Source organism: Ambystoma mexicanum, chromosome 8 (genome assembly GCF_040938575.1).
Source record: "Ambystoma mexicanum isolate Mex_15411 chromosome 8, UKY_AmexF1_1, whole genome shotgun sequence".
Taxonomy (NCBI): Eukaryota; Metazoa; Chordata; class Amphibia; order Caudata; family Ambystomatidae; genus Ambystoma; species Ambystoma mexicanum.
In genome coordinates this window covers 816,413,769-816,427,528 of record NC_090929.1, presented here as the reverse complement: position 1 = coordinate 816,427,528, position 13,760 = coordinate 816,413,769, and the positions used below count along the sequence as shown (strand labels likewise).

Here is a 13,760-nt window from a genome sequence, read left to right as displayed (position 1 = left end):
TAGTGCGAGTGTTGTTGCAAGTCCTTCAGCACTCTCGCGGGTCCTCACATCACTTTCTTTGGTCCAGAGCTGGTCCACCGTTTGGGAGCCTTGTTTATAGAATTTAAAAAATGCTATGTGTTCTGTTGTATGTCCAACTTAATCTTAATGTGTACTTTGAATAAAAATACTTTAGACTACAAAGGAAAGCTGCCCCTAGATCAAACAGTGATTGCTGGTTTTAGGTCTATCCCTAGACTTTGTGCAATATGAAACATTATTGCAAATAATGTAGGTTGCAACGTGATCTTGGAATTCAACGTATTGTAGCTAGCAATGACTGCATTTCACTCAGATCTTTGGTTTGCACTTCCATTATTGAACAGATCGTGCCCTTGTTTCATGTTGGGGATGTTATTCTTTTAACCTCAACTTCAGTCATACATCTGACTAGGCTATTCTACTACATTTGCTACCATACACTGCTCTGCCAGAAGCTTTGTGACCTTTTGAGATTTCTTTTTTCTCTTCTTGAGCACAAGTAAAAATATTCAGTGTTCCTCCCCATTGATTGTCTCCTTTGAGGTGTCATCGATTGAAGTTTCCTCTACTTACCACCTTACTGGTTAGGGTCTCTGCATGCGTGGCACCCAGGTTTATATTTATACAATAATCCTAATGAAACATACTCCAGTTGTCTACCTAGACAAAATCCTTGGATGAATAGCAGTTGGTTACAGCTCAATGCTGATGAGACAGAAGTCATTATACTAGGTCTGCTCCATCAGTTGCACTGAGTTGCATATCACATTATACAAAAAGGAAGCTATCACTGTTCGTATAATTTATAGATCTATCCTTACAGGAGCTACTGTAAACGACAGAGAAGACTATTACAACTGGCATATACAGGGCCATAAAAATCTTATGTGAGGGCTGCTATAACTGGAATAAAATGCTGTTGACTGACTGAAAGGATCCCTTGTAAGTCAAAATCACATGTGGTACTCGCTAGCATTAATTTAATAAACAGAGCTCCTTCAGACGTGTCTGCTTGAGCCATAAGAACCTTTTTGGAACGGTCCTGCCACATGGTAAGGCCAGTACCTTGTGTTAGGTAAGATTTTCATAGAAATGGTAAATCTTCCTGACCTGGGTCAACCTCAGAACTTTTTGCTTTACTAGTGGGATATTTTTCCTTAATACCTCTGTGGGTGGGAACCTTTTTCCACACGGACAGAATCTTTTACTCTTTTTTTATAGGTGTCATTTTTTTTGGACTCTCTGTAGTGTATTTTTATAGTTATCCTCTTTAACAACTTATTGGCAAGAAGTGCCTGTTGCTGCTGGGTTGCCCTAGGGGTTCCCCTTTTAACTTTCGTTTGCTAACCTTGAGAGAACTACAGTTCCGAAGGGCAGAAAGGATATTTGGATCCCTTTTACATTTTATTCTGTGAAGCCAGAACACCCCACCTTATGTGGAGGACTGGGGAGATACAATGTATCCCCTTTCACACTAAAACTGTAACAATTCTGTTACAGGGGCAAGCATACCTTCAATGGCTGGTGGCAGTGATACCTTGTATTAATTTTGTGCACCTTTACCGTGGGGTGTGTTCACAGCTGCAGTAAAGGCACCTAAGTGTACTCATTTGACCAAAATGCCCCTGTCTTCTTTTTTCGCCATTTTAGTGTTTCTTGTCCTTTCTTGTTCCTTCCCCTGACATACAGGGCGGTAAATTCCTTTGTGTCATTTTTATCTTCGTCAGGAGTCCCCTGGACTCCCTGCCCAAGCTCCAGTCTGTCTGTAAAGGCAGGAAGCGAGGGAGGAGTCCGAAACTCCACAGCCTTATGTCTTCCTCCTTGCCTGAATGGGGACAAACCCCAGTGGGTGGGGGGGGGGGGGTTGTCTTGATTGGAAAACCAGACCGCCCCTTCTGGTAAAATGCAGGGAGAGAATGCAGAAGTTGTGCTGTAGTTCCTGTGTAATACTGCGAACCTGGAAGCTGAAGACAAGTCAACCACTGGACCTGAAACCGAAGAGGATGAAGGAAAAGCGGCTGAGACAATTTCTGGCGACCGGAGAGCCTGCTATGTAGCCGGAGCCTGCTGTAGCTCTTCCTTCCAATCGACCTGGGGACTCTGATAACGACGACCCCGACCCAGAGCCTGGTGAGACACGCTAGACTGAAGAATACCTGCGTTTGGAGCCATCCAACGCGCTGCTGCAACCTTGTGTTCCTGCAATACCTTGGGACCTCAAGCCACTGTGTGGTGCACGGTCTTCTGAATTCCGAATCTCGCTGAAACTTCGTGGGCATCCTGGTGGATCTCTAGAGACACGAATCGAGTCTGAAAAGTCCCATCGCCAGAGTGCTGGACCTTTGTAACAACGAGACTACAACCGAGATTTTCTGTCTTCTGTGCTCCTTGAAAAGGCACCAAATCAGCAGAACCGCATTCATCCGCGAGGAAAAACTTGTCTGGAGCCTTCTCCACTGATCCCTGCTACAAAGTCCCTTCCAAGGTCCTGTTTTCAGTCAACACGACAAGGAATCCACTGACTGGGTTTTTGGCTGCAGATAATGAAGTCGTCCTGCTGCAAAATCTTCTTCAATGATGAGGCACTGTAATGGCTTGGGTATGTACTTAACTTGCATCTCTTGGGATTTCTGTGTAGCTGTGGGGTGTTTTCTGTGATTGGGAGGTCTCTCGTCCAGTGCACCCAGTCCCACTGCTAGAATCCTGCTAGGTTGTAGTCTGTGAAGCCCCTGGACCCTCTTCTAACTCGCAAAGTAAAGTACTAGCCTGTTTGCCCAGTCTTCCTAAGGACCTCTTACTTGTGCTACTTAAGAACCAATTCTGACACTGTCAGTTGGTTACTAGATCCTAGTGACCCCCCTTCTGCCACTGAGAACACTCATGCTCCAAGAACCAGGGAAAGACATTTAAGGGATTGGACCTTTTGCCTAGAAAAGAGAATAAGTGTTTAAAAGTTACTTACTTGTAAAAGAGTTATTTGGTAACTGTAGCTCTAAGAGTGAACAGTTACAGAAGTTTTGACTTATCTTGGACGTGTGATGCACTATTCATAATAGTATTGTTAACATCTTTCTTTCCCTAGAAACCGTTTTGCCATTCTAATAGAAAGTAGATGTGAAGGTATATTATTCACCTGTGATTAAGTTGTACCTCTTCCCAAAAGTAATGTGTTGGTTTCAACAGATTATTCCTTCTAGGATAATTGTAGGAGTGTTCCTCCCAACCGGGTCTTGCTTCCCCTGACTTGCTGTTAGCCTGTCCAGAATAAGTCTATATTAGGTTGTTGCCTACCTAGAATAACTGAGTCATTCAGTAAAGTGTAACATTAGGGTTTGCTTTCCGTGTACTGTTGTAGACAGACACAAGAAGAGTATGTGGGTTCTAGCAGGCCCTTATAAGTCATACATGCATTACTTGTATAGCTGGTAAAAATCTAACCTAGACTTCATTGTGAGATTAAAAAGGTATATGGCTTTTACTTACCTTGAGTTAGCTGTGTGCCAGCCAAAAATAAGCTACAATAGTTACTGCTTATCTCAATCTGTGTTTCACTGATCGCAAAATCACCTGTAATTGAATATTATATCCTTAGGTTTTACTCACCTAGTATAACTGTGTGTTATCACAAAAGTAGTTGTATGTTTTTACTATACCTGGAATAAGTGTTCCACTATTCACAAAGTATATTGTCCAGTTGACTCATTATGTGATGTGTATTGAGAGTCACTGTACAACTGGTAGGGTCTACTGCCCTTGCATCACTGAATGTAAATGTGAAAGTATACACCTATGTATCTGCCTATTTTTGTAACTGACTACCTTATCACTGCTTCTAACTGCATTTCTCCTCCTGCTTTTACTGTACCTATTCCATTATGTAACTAAGCTTTAAGTATCCTTGTACCTGTTGCGCCCAGCTACCTAAGGGTTTGGTGCGCATTACCAAATAAATAAACAAACAAACCAACCATTGGTTTTTACTCCCCAAGAATAGTTGTGACCTATACTGAATGTGTATTAAAAGGTTTTGACTTCCCTAGAACAACTGTTAGGTGTTCCAAATAAGGTTTACACTTTGGTCGGTGTACCTTTTAAGTATAGTGTTGTGTTTTTATAATTGTGATTACATATAATGTGTAAGTACTTATTTACCCCTAGATTTATCTGGGCCTATTTGTATTTAAATAAATCATGTATTTTTACATACATAGTGTTTGTGTTACTTTGGATCATTTGTATTACAATTTCATTTGTACTGATTCTACAGCACTCTCTCCCTTCTAAGATAAGCCTGGATGCTCTGCCTACGCTACCCTGAACTCAGGTGGTAAAGCCTTATACTAAGAGTGGAGTCTTGTACTGCATTAGTTGAATGGTTTTACTAAGCCCTTAGTTGGACTTCAGAAAAACTGTACTAACACCTTGAGTGGGTGTTAGGAAAGATTTCCCTTAGTTGCAATTTTCCCTCCAATTATCCAAATATGGACCCCCCTCCCACACCCACACTTTTTGCTTTTGTTTGTCTAACCTAACCTGGCTTTTTCCAGTGGAGCAGAGCCTTCAGCGGAGCTCCTCTGGGCTTTTGCTCATCTGCAATGGGGTAACTGGCACGTCCTTCAGACTGTCAGTACTGGGAAACTATGTGTCCCTTAGTCTTTGACTATATTGCCATTTCCTGGTAACTTTTTATCTATGTGCCAAGTACCTTACAGTACCGTACATAGGGGTCCTTTTGTTTTATGGCCCCTAGACATGCTGTAAGGATTTTTTGGTGATTGTACATGTATGCCAAGGATGAACTGGTGGCAGAAGTTTACTTTTATAGTATTTTTACTTCTTTTTAATGAACCACATCGTGTTTATCGCATTTGGCTCAAGACTGAGGCCAGTCAGAAAATGGCCTTGCCACAAAGTCCTTTGTTCTGGCCTTTGGCCATGTTGTCCCTGTGCCTTCCCCCAGGTTGACCAGACCTGGGAATTCCTTATTTGGGCATGCAGGCTTCCATGAAAACCACAACTTTCGCTGGCTTCTGCAGGTCACGTGTGCTAGTGCTCAAGAAGAGTATTGGGGCTGTCTGGTCCCAATCCACACTACTGTTGCCAATATGTCTGGTATGTCTGAATGACTGTGACCACCGTGGACCGTGATTGGTCCACGTCTGGCATGCATGCATGCATGCATGAATGAGAACAGATCTTCGATTGGGTATCCCAGATTTGAGTGCGAAAGAAATCTCTGATAAGAGAAGGGGGCTCTGCATCCATTCAAGGTCGATCACCTGAAGTTACACCAAACTACAGAAGGAGCCAAGTATCCTGAAACGCTAAAGCAGACGTGTGGAACCATCGGAGCATGCTGGAAGGTTTGGCACCCTGAGCCTGCTGTTGTCCCATCGGACCCCTGTTTTTGCATCGATCACTGAAGGCCTGCAAGGGCGCTTTCGACCCTTTGGAGTAGTGGGAATAACTACTTTCGGCACCTCCCGATTACTGTCCAATAGAAGTGTTCCTGGGCCATCCATTGAACTGACCAGCTCGAACCCGGGGTATCGCCTAGGAGCGCCACTGTCCCGAGTTAATACTCGAGACTTGAGGAATCGCCAACTTGTGGTCCTGGACCCTCTCCCACCAAATTTCGTAGTCCTAGCTCCTTTGAGTCACGAATTTAGAGAGTGTGCCATGCCACAAGCATTTGCAGTCCCTGTGTCGCCCTGCTGTGGTGATGGTTGTTGTAGGAGCCTTGCTTACCTGCCCCCCTGTGCCCCGAGACATGCTGCACTGGAAATGTCCTCTTTTCTTCATCGAGAGTTGAGAAAAGATTATTGTCCCGACACGGACGATCTCCTGTCCCGCAACTGCTGAGAGCCGGAGCGATGTGTAACTTCAGGAACTGAACCTACAAGCGACCTGGCCTAGACTGGCAAAGTTTGGCCCAGACTGTGTGGAGAGTACTTGCATCACTTACATGTGGCCCCCTGGCACAGCCATTGTTTACGCACAAGAATCCCTGAAAAGATACTCGCCTTAGCTGGGCTAGACTTCGCTGCCTAGCTATTCCCAAAACCTGAAAGTTGCTCTACCTGCCAGGGTAGACCGTTTTCGAATAGTAGGACACTGTTCCTCATCACCTCAAGCCCCTTCCTGAACTGCTTCAGCTGCCTTTAGAGGACTCACTTTCTCTCATTACGCACGACTGCATGTTTGCAATGCACTACTGTACTTTGCAGTATAATTTATTTATTACATAAGGCTCTCCACTTAGTAGGGCTGGACTGCTTAAGTAAGGGATCAATTCGAAAGAACTGCCTAGTGCTATTTGTGTGTTAACCTATCCTTCTGCTGCAGGTTGTGGCTGTGTTTTCCCCTTTACTGCATTATACGTTAAATAGTGAAAGGTGTGTGTGGTAACTTTTTATATTACTGTGGTTTATTTGTGTTTAATTATTAAGGTCTATAATAAATGTATATATTTTTTATATAGACCTATCTAAGCGTATTCTGTGGAGTTTTACTGTGTGTGCTCATTATGGGCTTCCTATCACTCTCATCCCTCCTGAGACTTAGCCTTGACCGTCTGCCAAGCTACCGTGATTGGCCTGGCTTGTCCAGAAGGTTCCCCTGTTCCACTAACCTAGCGTGGCATCCTAAACTTCTGCCAACCAGGTCAGAGTTTAGCAATCCATTTTAACAGTGGGTCATTTTAAATGGAAAATGAAGGTCTTGTAAAAATCTTAATTTTGCATTGGGTACGTTATCAACTGGTATGCCATATCATATCACCCCTAGCACCATCCAGTTGAAGCAAATCAATGTTGAGAAAACTCAAAGCAAACATTGCAGAAACCTATTCTTTTGAAATGCGATTTGGATAGAATTTCCCCATTCTGGACTGTGTGTAAGGGTCGTCACTGCTCGCCCTCTGATGCCGAGAAGTGTCTAGTTCCTTGTGTGCAGTGTAAATGCCAGTACTTGCAAAAACACATATCTAATAGTTTCTTATGCCTTGCCATAAGCAGTTCTAAAAGCATACCTTAATTGGCTTATTGTAAAGGTCTTTATTTTATTGACTTTTTTCGCATCCAGTCCTTTCCCTGATATCTAGTTTCTCCATGTTTTTTGAAAGTGTTAAACTGTCTCTTCTTTCTTTCACCCTTCCCTCCCTGCCCGTTCTCTATCTTTATTCTCAGTCTTTCTGTCTCCCTTCTTACTTTTACACTTTCCTTCTGCCACTTTTCAATCTAGTTGTGTACTCTAGCCATGTTCTGATCTCACCATTCTTTTTCTTCTTTTAATATCTGTACCTCTTGCCCGTTTTCTATACCACTCACTTTGCTAATATATGGCTTCCTTAAGACTTTACACTGTTATTTTTCTGTAAATGTTTTTGACCCTATGTGAGGATGCAAGTACAGGGGCAGCCTCTGTATCCCCTTTGTTTGTTTAGTGTTGATAATTTTTCTTTTTTTGCATGGAATGTCAACTTTTTAGTGTGTGTTTTTGTTGCTTTATTAATTATTAAAAGTTGATTTTTGGATTAGAGAACCATTCTGAATAGGCATGTGGAAAAACAGACTGGGAAACTTGGGCGCATAATCAAACACTAAACATAGTCAAATCTTTTGTTATTTTGTACTTGAGGTTTTGATACATGGGTGGGGCTTGTGGTCTGTTGATATCTGCATGCAGCTGCCAGCCATGCCTTTAGATACAAAATAAAGCTTGCAGTACGATTAGTAAAGATGCACAACAAATTAAAATTATTTGAGGCTAAGGAGCATTGGAGATCTTAATTAAAAGTACATGGTACATGAAACAGCTTGATAATCTATGGTGATATGTGACTGCACCTTCTTACAGAGCTTTTCATGCAGTTGACGTGCATCAACTGGTATGACAAATTCAAGCTTCCAGCATGGAAACTATTTGTTTGAGATTTCCATCATCAGTTGCACAGCTTTAACTTTAGTGTGAGCATAAAAGCTTACATCAAAACAACGTGATCTTTATAATGCAGTTTTATGCATTTGCCAAGCTGTCATATCATTTTTAACAATATGATGTTTTACGTTGTGTTTTCCTATGGTCTTCCAATAGCTTATCCTGCCTGAATGCATGAAGCTGATCCCAGTCTACTTAAACTGTGTTTTGAAGAGCGATGTTCTACAACCTGCAGCAGATGTTGGTACTGATGACCGCTCTTACGTTCGCCAGATAATCTCCTCCATGGATGTTGCTGAAACAAACGTTTTCTTCTATCCTAGACTAATTCCCTTGGTAAGTACATCTGTGTGACTAGCACTTTTAGATCACAAGACTTTGGCTCCAAACTGTATCTTTATGCACTATCTAACTCTGTCCACATTTCCAGCCTGGCAGCACATATTATTTAGCTGACAGTGTCCTCAAATTAGATTGCATTACAAATGCTTTTCCCCCCCTCTGGTATCTCTGGACTTTAAATTAGTGAAAAGATGATATAAAAGTAGACGTAATCTGCTTTTTCCACTATGCAATAGATACTCCTACTCTTGAGCTATTGGCTCAACACTGTTGAATCCTCTGATGTGCCTGAGAATCAGAACCCTTTAAAAAGATAGCAAATAAGAGGCACTGGAAATGTTTGTGCTTTGCTCAGAATTAGCCCCATGAAGTGCTTCATGGTTCCACTAAACCCAATGTAACCACTATTGCCAGTGAAGGAACACCTAAGAACTTAGCTTACTTATTTATCTGCTGTTCTTTGTGTGCTGGTCTGCTGTAGTATGCTGGTTAGACTGTTTTGGCAATGCAACTATTTTGACCTTTCTCAAGTGAGATTTTCCTAAATGTACAGCTGCCATTTCATAATGGCTTTTTGTGTGCTGCCATTTGTTGCATGTGCCTGGCTTCAAAGCTGCTCAATTCATCCCAAATCACTGTATTGTTCCCCATCACAGAATGTTTGCCCCACAACAAATTATACCGTGTTCCGCCTGGTCCTACTATCCAAACGCTTTTCTTACAGATCTCAAAGCACCAAGAGACCATGCAGATTTCAGCAGTGTGTGGTAAACAAAATACTATAACTGCCCAGCCAGAACATCATTTTTGATTCACTTTGGTAGCCCCCTAGTCTTTTTGTTGGTTGTTTGTGTCCTGACATGTAAACATGAATGCCTTTACCAAATTATCACTGAGATTGCATCTCATCTTTTGATGTTCCCCTTTGTAATACATATTGCTATTAGGCCAGGAGGTGCCCCGATTTCTCACAGAGTTTTCCTTGTGCGAGTTCTTTATTATTACAAGGCTGCAGTGCAGTGTAAACCTGTTACTGCAATTGTAGCCTTTTTCTCCTGGAGCAGGACAACATAGCTGCATGGCCTTTTTGAAGCCCTGTGACTTGGCAACTAGTTTGAGGACTTTGTGTGTTATTCTTGGTTAGGTCAGCCATCTTTGTCCAGTTGCCTAAGTGAGCTCTGACTCGGAACTTAAATTGGCTTCCATAATTGCGTGGTACAAGTTCTAGCTGGTTGAGGGTCTGTTAGATACCTTAATCCACCTCTTTGTGGCTGTGTGTGGGGGCATAGGGTATTTGTATGTATGTATGTGTGTGTGTATGTTTGTATGTTTGTGCGTATGTGAGTGTTGCACGCGCATAACTGTGAAACAGGAGTAAGGCTGGCCTCCCCTGATTGGGCAATGGCATATGTTTCGAAAGTGCATGGCTCGTGATTGGAAGACTAGTGAGCCCCAACCCCTGTAAATATTTATAATTGTAGAGGCCCTCAGCCATTCATCAGTCATGCGCCCTGAATTCCTTCCATGTATCAAACAGAGGATGATTGCACTGATGATCCATATTGGGTGCTCTGTCACTGAACTCCTGACCCCTCTGGATGAAAAGCTGTACTCCACCATGATTAGTTTGGAACTAAATATGGCGAATTTTCCCCCCTGATCCAGTGGGAATAGTTGGATCCTCCTGCTTTGCTGCTTATTGTGTGCTGTACTGATATTCTGGGGCAGTTTATCACCAGACGTGAGGGCACTGCTCCATTTCTGGAGACAGGACCACGTTGTTTCTGCTGTCAAAGGTGCTTGCTCCATCGCTGAACTGTTGAAGCTGGTCTTTTCTGCTGCATCTCTGTGGGAACCACCACCGTCCTGTCCTGCAGTGCAGACTCCTTATAGGGGTATCTTCTGACCTTTTCTGAAGGTTCATCATTATGCTAACTGCTGCTTTTTCTAAGTTCACCCACATGTGGGTAATTTTGTATGGATCCTCCAGCCAAGTGCCCTGCGCTTTCTAACTTAAAAAGCAATCTAACTGGTGGCACTGACATCAGTAAGAAGGGGAGGAGATGCATGCCTTTGCTTGGGTTTATGGACTTTGCATGGAATTTTTTACATCGAATGCATTTACATCGAATTTTTTTGTATCAAAAAATATGCATCAAATGCATTTTTTGTTCTTTTTTGAGTGAGGAGCCCCCCCCTCCCAATCCCCCATCTTTAACCCTTTAAAACCCACCACAATAAAAATTAACCCTTTAACCCCAAAAAACATGCACTTATATTTTTTCGATGCAAATGCATCAGATGGAAAGGTATTAGATGCAAAGTCCAGATACCCTTTTCTTGCAAGCCTCCTTATATCACCTTTTCCAGGAATCCCAAGATACCTTTTTCCTACGGTTGTTTCAGAATTTAATACATCTCAAATAATGCAGCCTCCAATGTTCTATGCTCCCGTTACCTTTTAAATAGAGAGAAGAGGTTTCACAGACTCTACCCTAAAAGAACCTTCAGCTCCTATATGGCTAGGACCAGAGCGTTTATGCAAGATCACCATTTTTTATTTGATCATGCCCTACATTTCATAGTTCTACTCTCGGTGGGATAGAAGGTCCACAAAGGCCTTAGCGTCCATTCAACCAGGAGGCTAGCTGCTTCTTCTGTTATTCATAGGGAGGATGTGGTGCCAGTCCTCGACTGGACATTTGCCATGCTGTGACTCGTTTGACATTGCATTGTTATGTTATGTTATGTGACGTTGGTAGAGCGCACGCACACCCAGAGGCATCTTGGCGCTAGCTATTGAAGAGGAATCAAAGAACAGAGCGGTGAAACACCAAAGGAGAGAAACGGCCTAAAATAGAGTAGTTTTCAGCAGCCAGCGAAAAGTGAGTGCACGGAGGGCAATAGGCAGCTTATTCCAGGCACTAGCAGCCGCCACCGCTCCCATACGAGACAGACGATAACGGGGGGCAATGAGAAGACACGCAGATTGGGAGTGCAGCAAACGAGCAGGAGTGTAATGAGTAAACTTTGCTAGGAGATACTCAGCACCCAAGCCATAAAAGGCGCGATGCACCAGACACAATGATTTAAACAGGATCCGGCTGGCCACAGGAAGCCAGGGTAATTTCTTGAGCAGCGGAGAGATGTGGGATCCAAAGGGGGGGCGGAGTACGGAGCGGACGGCAGCGTTTTGCAACAATTGAAGCCTTTGGATCAGATGAGGCTGGGCCAAATAAAGAGAATTGCAATAATCAAGAGTGCTGAGAACCAAGGCTGCCACTACCGGAGCCTGGCATTCAGCAGAAATAAAGGGCAAGACTTTCCGCAGAATGCAGAGTTTAAAGTGACCAGCACTACATACATTAGCAACCTGGTTGTCAAGAGACAGGGAGGCAGAGATTTTAACACCTAGATTACGGACCTATTGAACTGGGAGAGGTAGAGGGTCAAGGCTCAATGGCCAGAATTGCGAGGTCCAAAAGAGAAGTGGGGATGAGGTACCCACCACCAGGACCTCGGTCTTACTGCAATTCAATTTAAGCCAATTCCTTTACAAAACAGTATTGTTTGGGCCCATTTTCTGGTCAGGACTCCCAATTTGTCAGAGCTGTTCTGTAAACTGTCCTAGTGTAGCCAGTTTCTCTCAGGTCTCCCTCTCACCAACCTCTTGTAATTAATTACTGCTAGGGGAGTCTATTTCAGATGAAGACTCTGTGGGAGAACACAAATCATTGAAACACGAATTACCCCAGGTAATGTTCTTTCTGATGTATTTTCCTCCCACAGATTACTTCTCATCCTGGTTGAGTTCCCTTGAAGTTCCCTAACGCGGCTGAGCATAGGGGAAAAAGGGAAAACTGAGGTCACAGGGTGTGATGCTTGGTGTGTATATATATGGCAGACAGACATTCTGTCTTGTTTCGATGAGCGATCTTGTTGAGGAATCCTGATGCTGGATTCGCGCTGCGCCCCATACTGGGATTTTTCTTTTTTCCTGATTCAGCGGACGATGCCAAATCTATCGAAGGAACATTTATCTGAAAGAAGTTACCTGGGGTAAGTAATTTACTCTTCTTCTGTGAGAATCCTCATGTCAAAGTGTCCCCATGCGTCAGACAGGATCTGGAATATTCCATTTGGGCAGCAAGTGGTGCCATAGTGAGAGTGGAGCAAAGCAGTGTAAGTGTTTGATCCAGAAGGGTAGAGACAAATCCATAAAGATGCTAAACGCACCCCTATCGTCTAATAGATTTTCAGAATCAGCCCTGTAGACCGATTCTGAGGCACTACCCTATTTGGCGAGCAGGGAAAGGCAGAGCCAAACTCTGTAATGGAGCGCGACGTGGGTTTTGTTCTCAGGAGGATTTTGTGAGGGTAATCACTGTATTGCACAGATTGTAGTCTTTGCACCTGAGAATCGCTTGTGATAGCCATTGTATAGCACTGGAAGGGTTGTGCCATTGACCAGGGTGCTGCACTTAGTCGAGTCCTTGAGGGCGACCATGTTATGGATTGTAGGCGTCTAACGTAGCCATGATAAAATTAATTAAGACCAATTTAGAACCTGACTAAAAACGACAATAAAAGTTATCTTCCCAAATTCAAATAAGCCATAATATTTCTTTCCATTTCCAGTAAAATTTGCGAGATAATAGATAAGATTAATAACATTTCCTTCCATAAATCCAGCCCATAAACACGCTGAATCAGCACCGTCAATTTGATTATTGTACATTTTCAAATATTTGTATTTTAGTATACTGAGCCTGTCGCAGGTTAAAAAAAAGTGTTCCAGTGATTCAATGACATCCTCTCCACATAGTCTACACATGCGATTGGCACGGGGAATACCCAAGTGGCAACTTTTGACTTCCAGTACATCACAGTTGTTACCTTTTAAAAGAAGATATTGTCTTTCACATTATTGCTGTGAAATGCCACAATATAAGATGGAACACTAGTGTGAACTTGTCTATAAGTGATAAAAGGACCACTGTTGGACTTTCAAGCTAGCTGCACAATGTGGTTTTCATAGCTATGGCTGCCCAACTTCAACTTCAGATTACGTTTAATGGCATGCACAGAGGTAGGCCTAGCGGTGCAGTCCAGTACAGACCGCCACTTGTTGTACAAGGTTGTAATTCTGCCAATAGTACCCAACTTGGTACAGTTCTCCAAATGGAGAAAGGCCTCAATGTATTTCACCATCATAGTGCCATTATATAACTTAGTCAAGTTTACCTAGCACATAAATGATCTCTGAGTAAATATTGATGCAATCCCTGTCAGTTCGAATTTCAGATATAAGAATTCAATTGTCAGGGCAGATGGGAGACAGAATAGTTTACGTAGAAGTTTAGCCTCAAATCTTATAATCTACGAGCCATAAGCATGGCCCCATATTTCTATTCCGTAACCGAGAACAGCCACTATTTTTGCAGTGTACAACAATCAGT

At 42.9% G+C, this 13,760-nt stretch overlaps 1 protein-coding gene across 3 annotated transcripts in view; it reads left to right on the top strand.

Moving 5' to 3' along the window:
• The window catches only part of SEC24C (SEC24 homolog C, COPII coat complex component), a 1,750,167-nt gene that overhangs the window by 1,586,805 nt on the left and 149,602 nt on the right, over positions 1 to 13,760 (top strand). For all 3 annotated transcript variants that reach the window (XM_069610689.1, XM_069610688.1, XM_069610687.1), the window contains one exon: positions 8,116 to 8,295. In XM_069610689.1, coding sequence (XP_069466790.1) covers positions 8,116 to 8,295 — 180 coding nt within the window. The remainder of the gene's footprint in view (positions 1 to 8,115; positions 8,296 to 13,760) is intronic.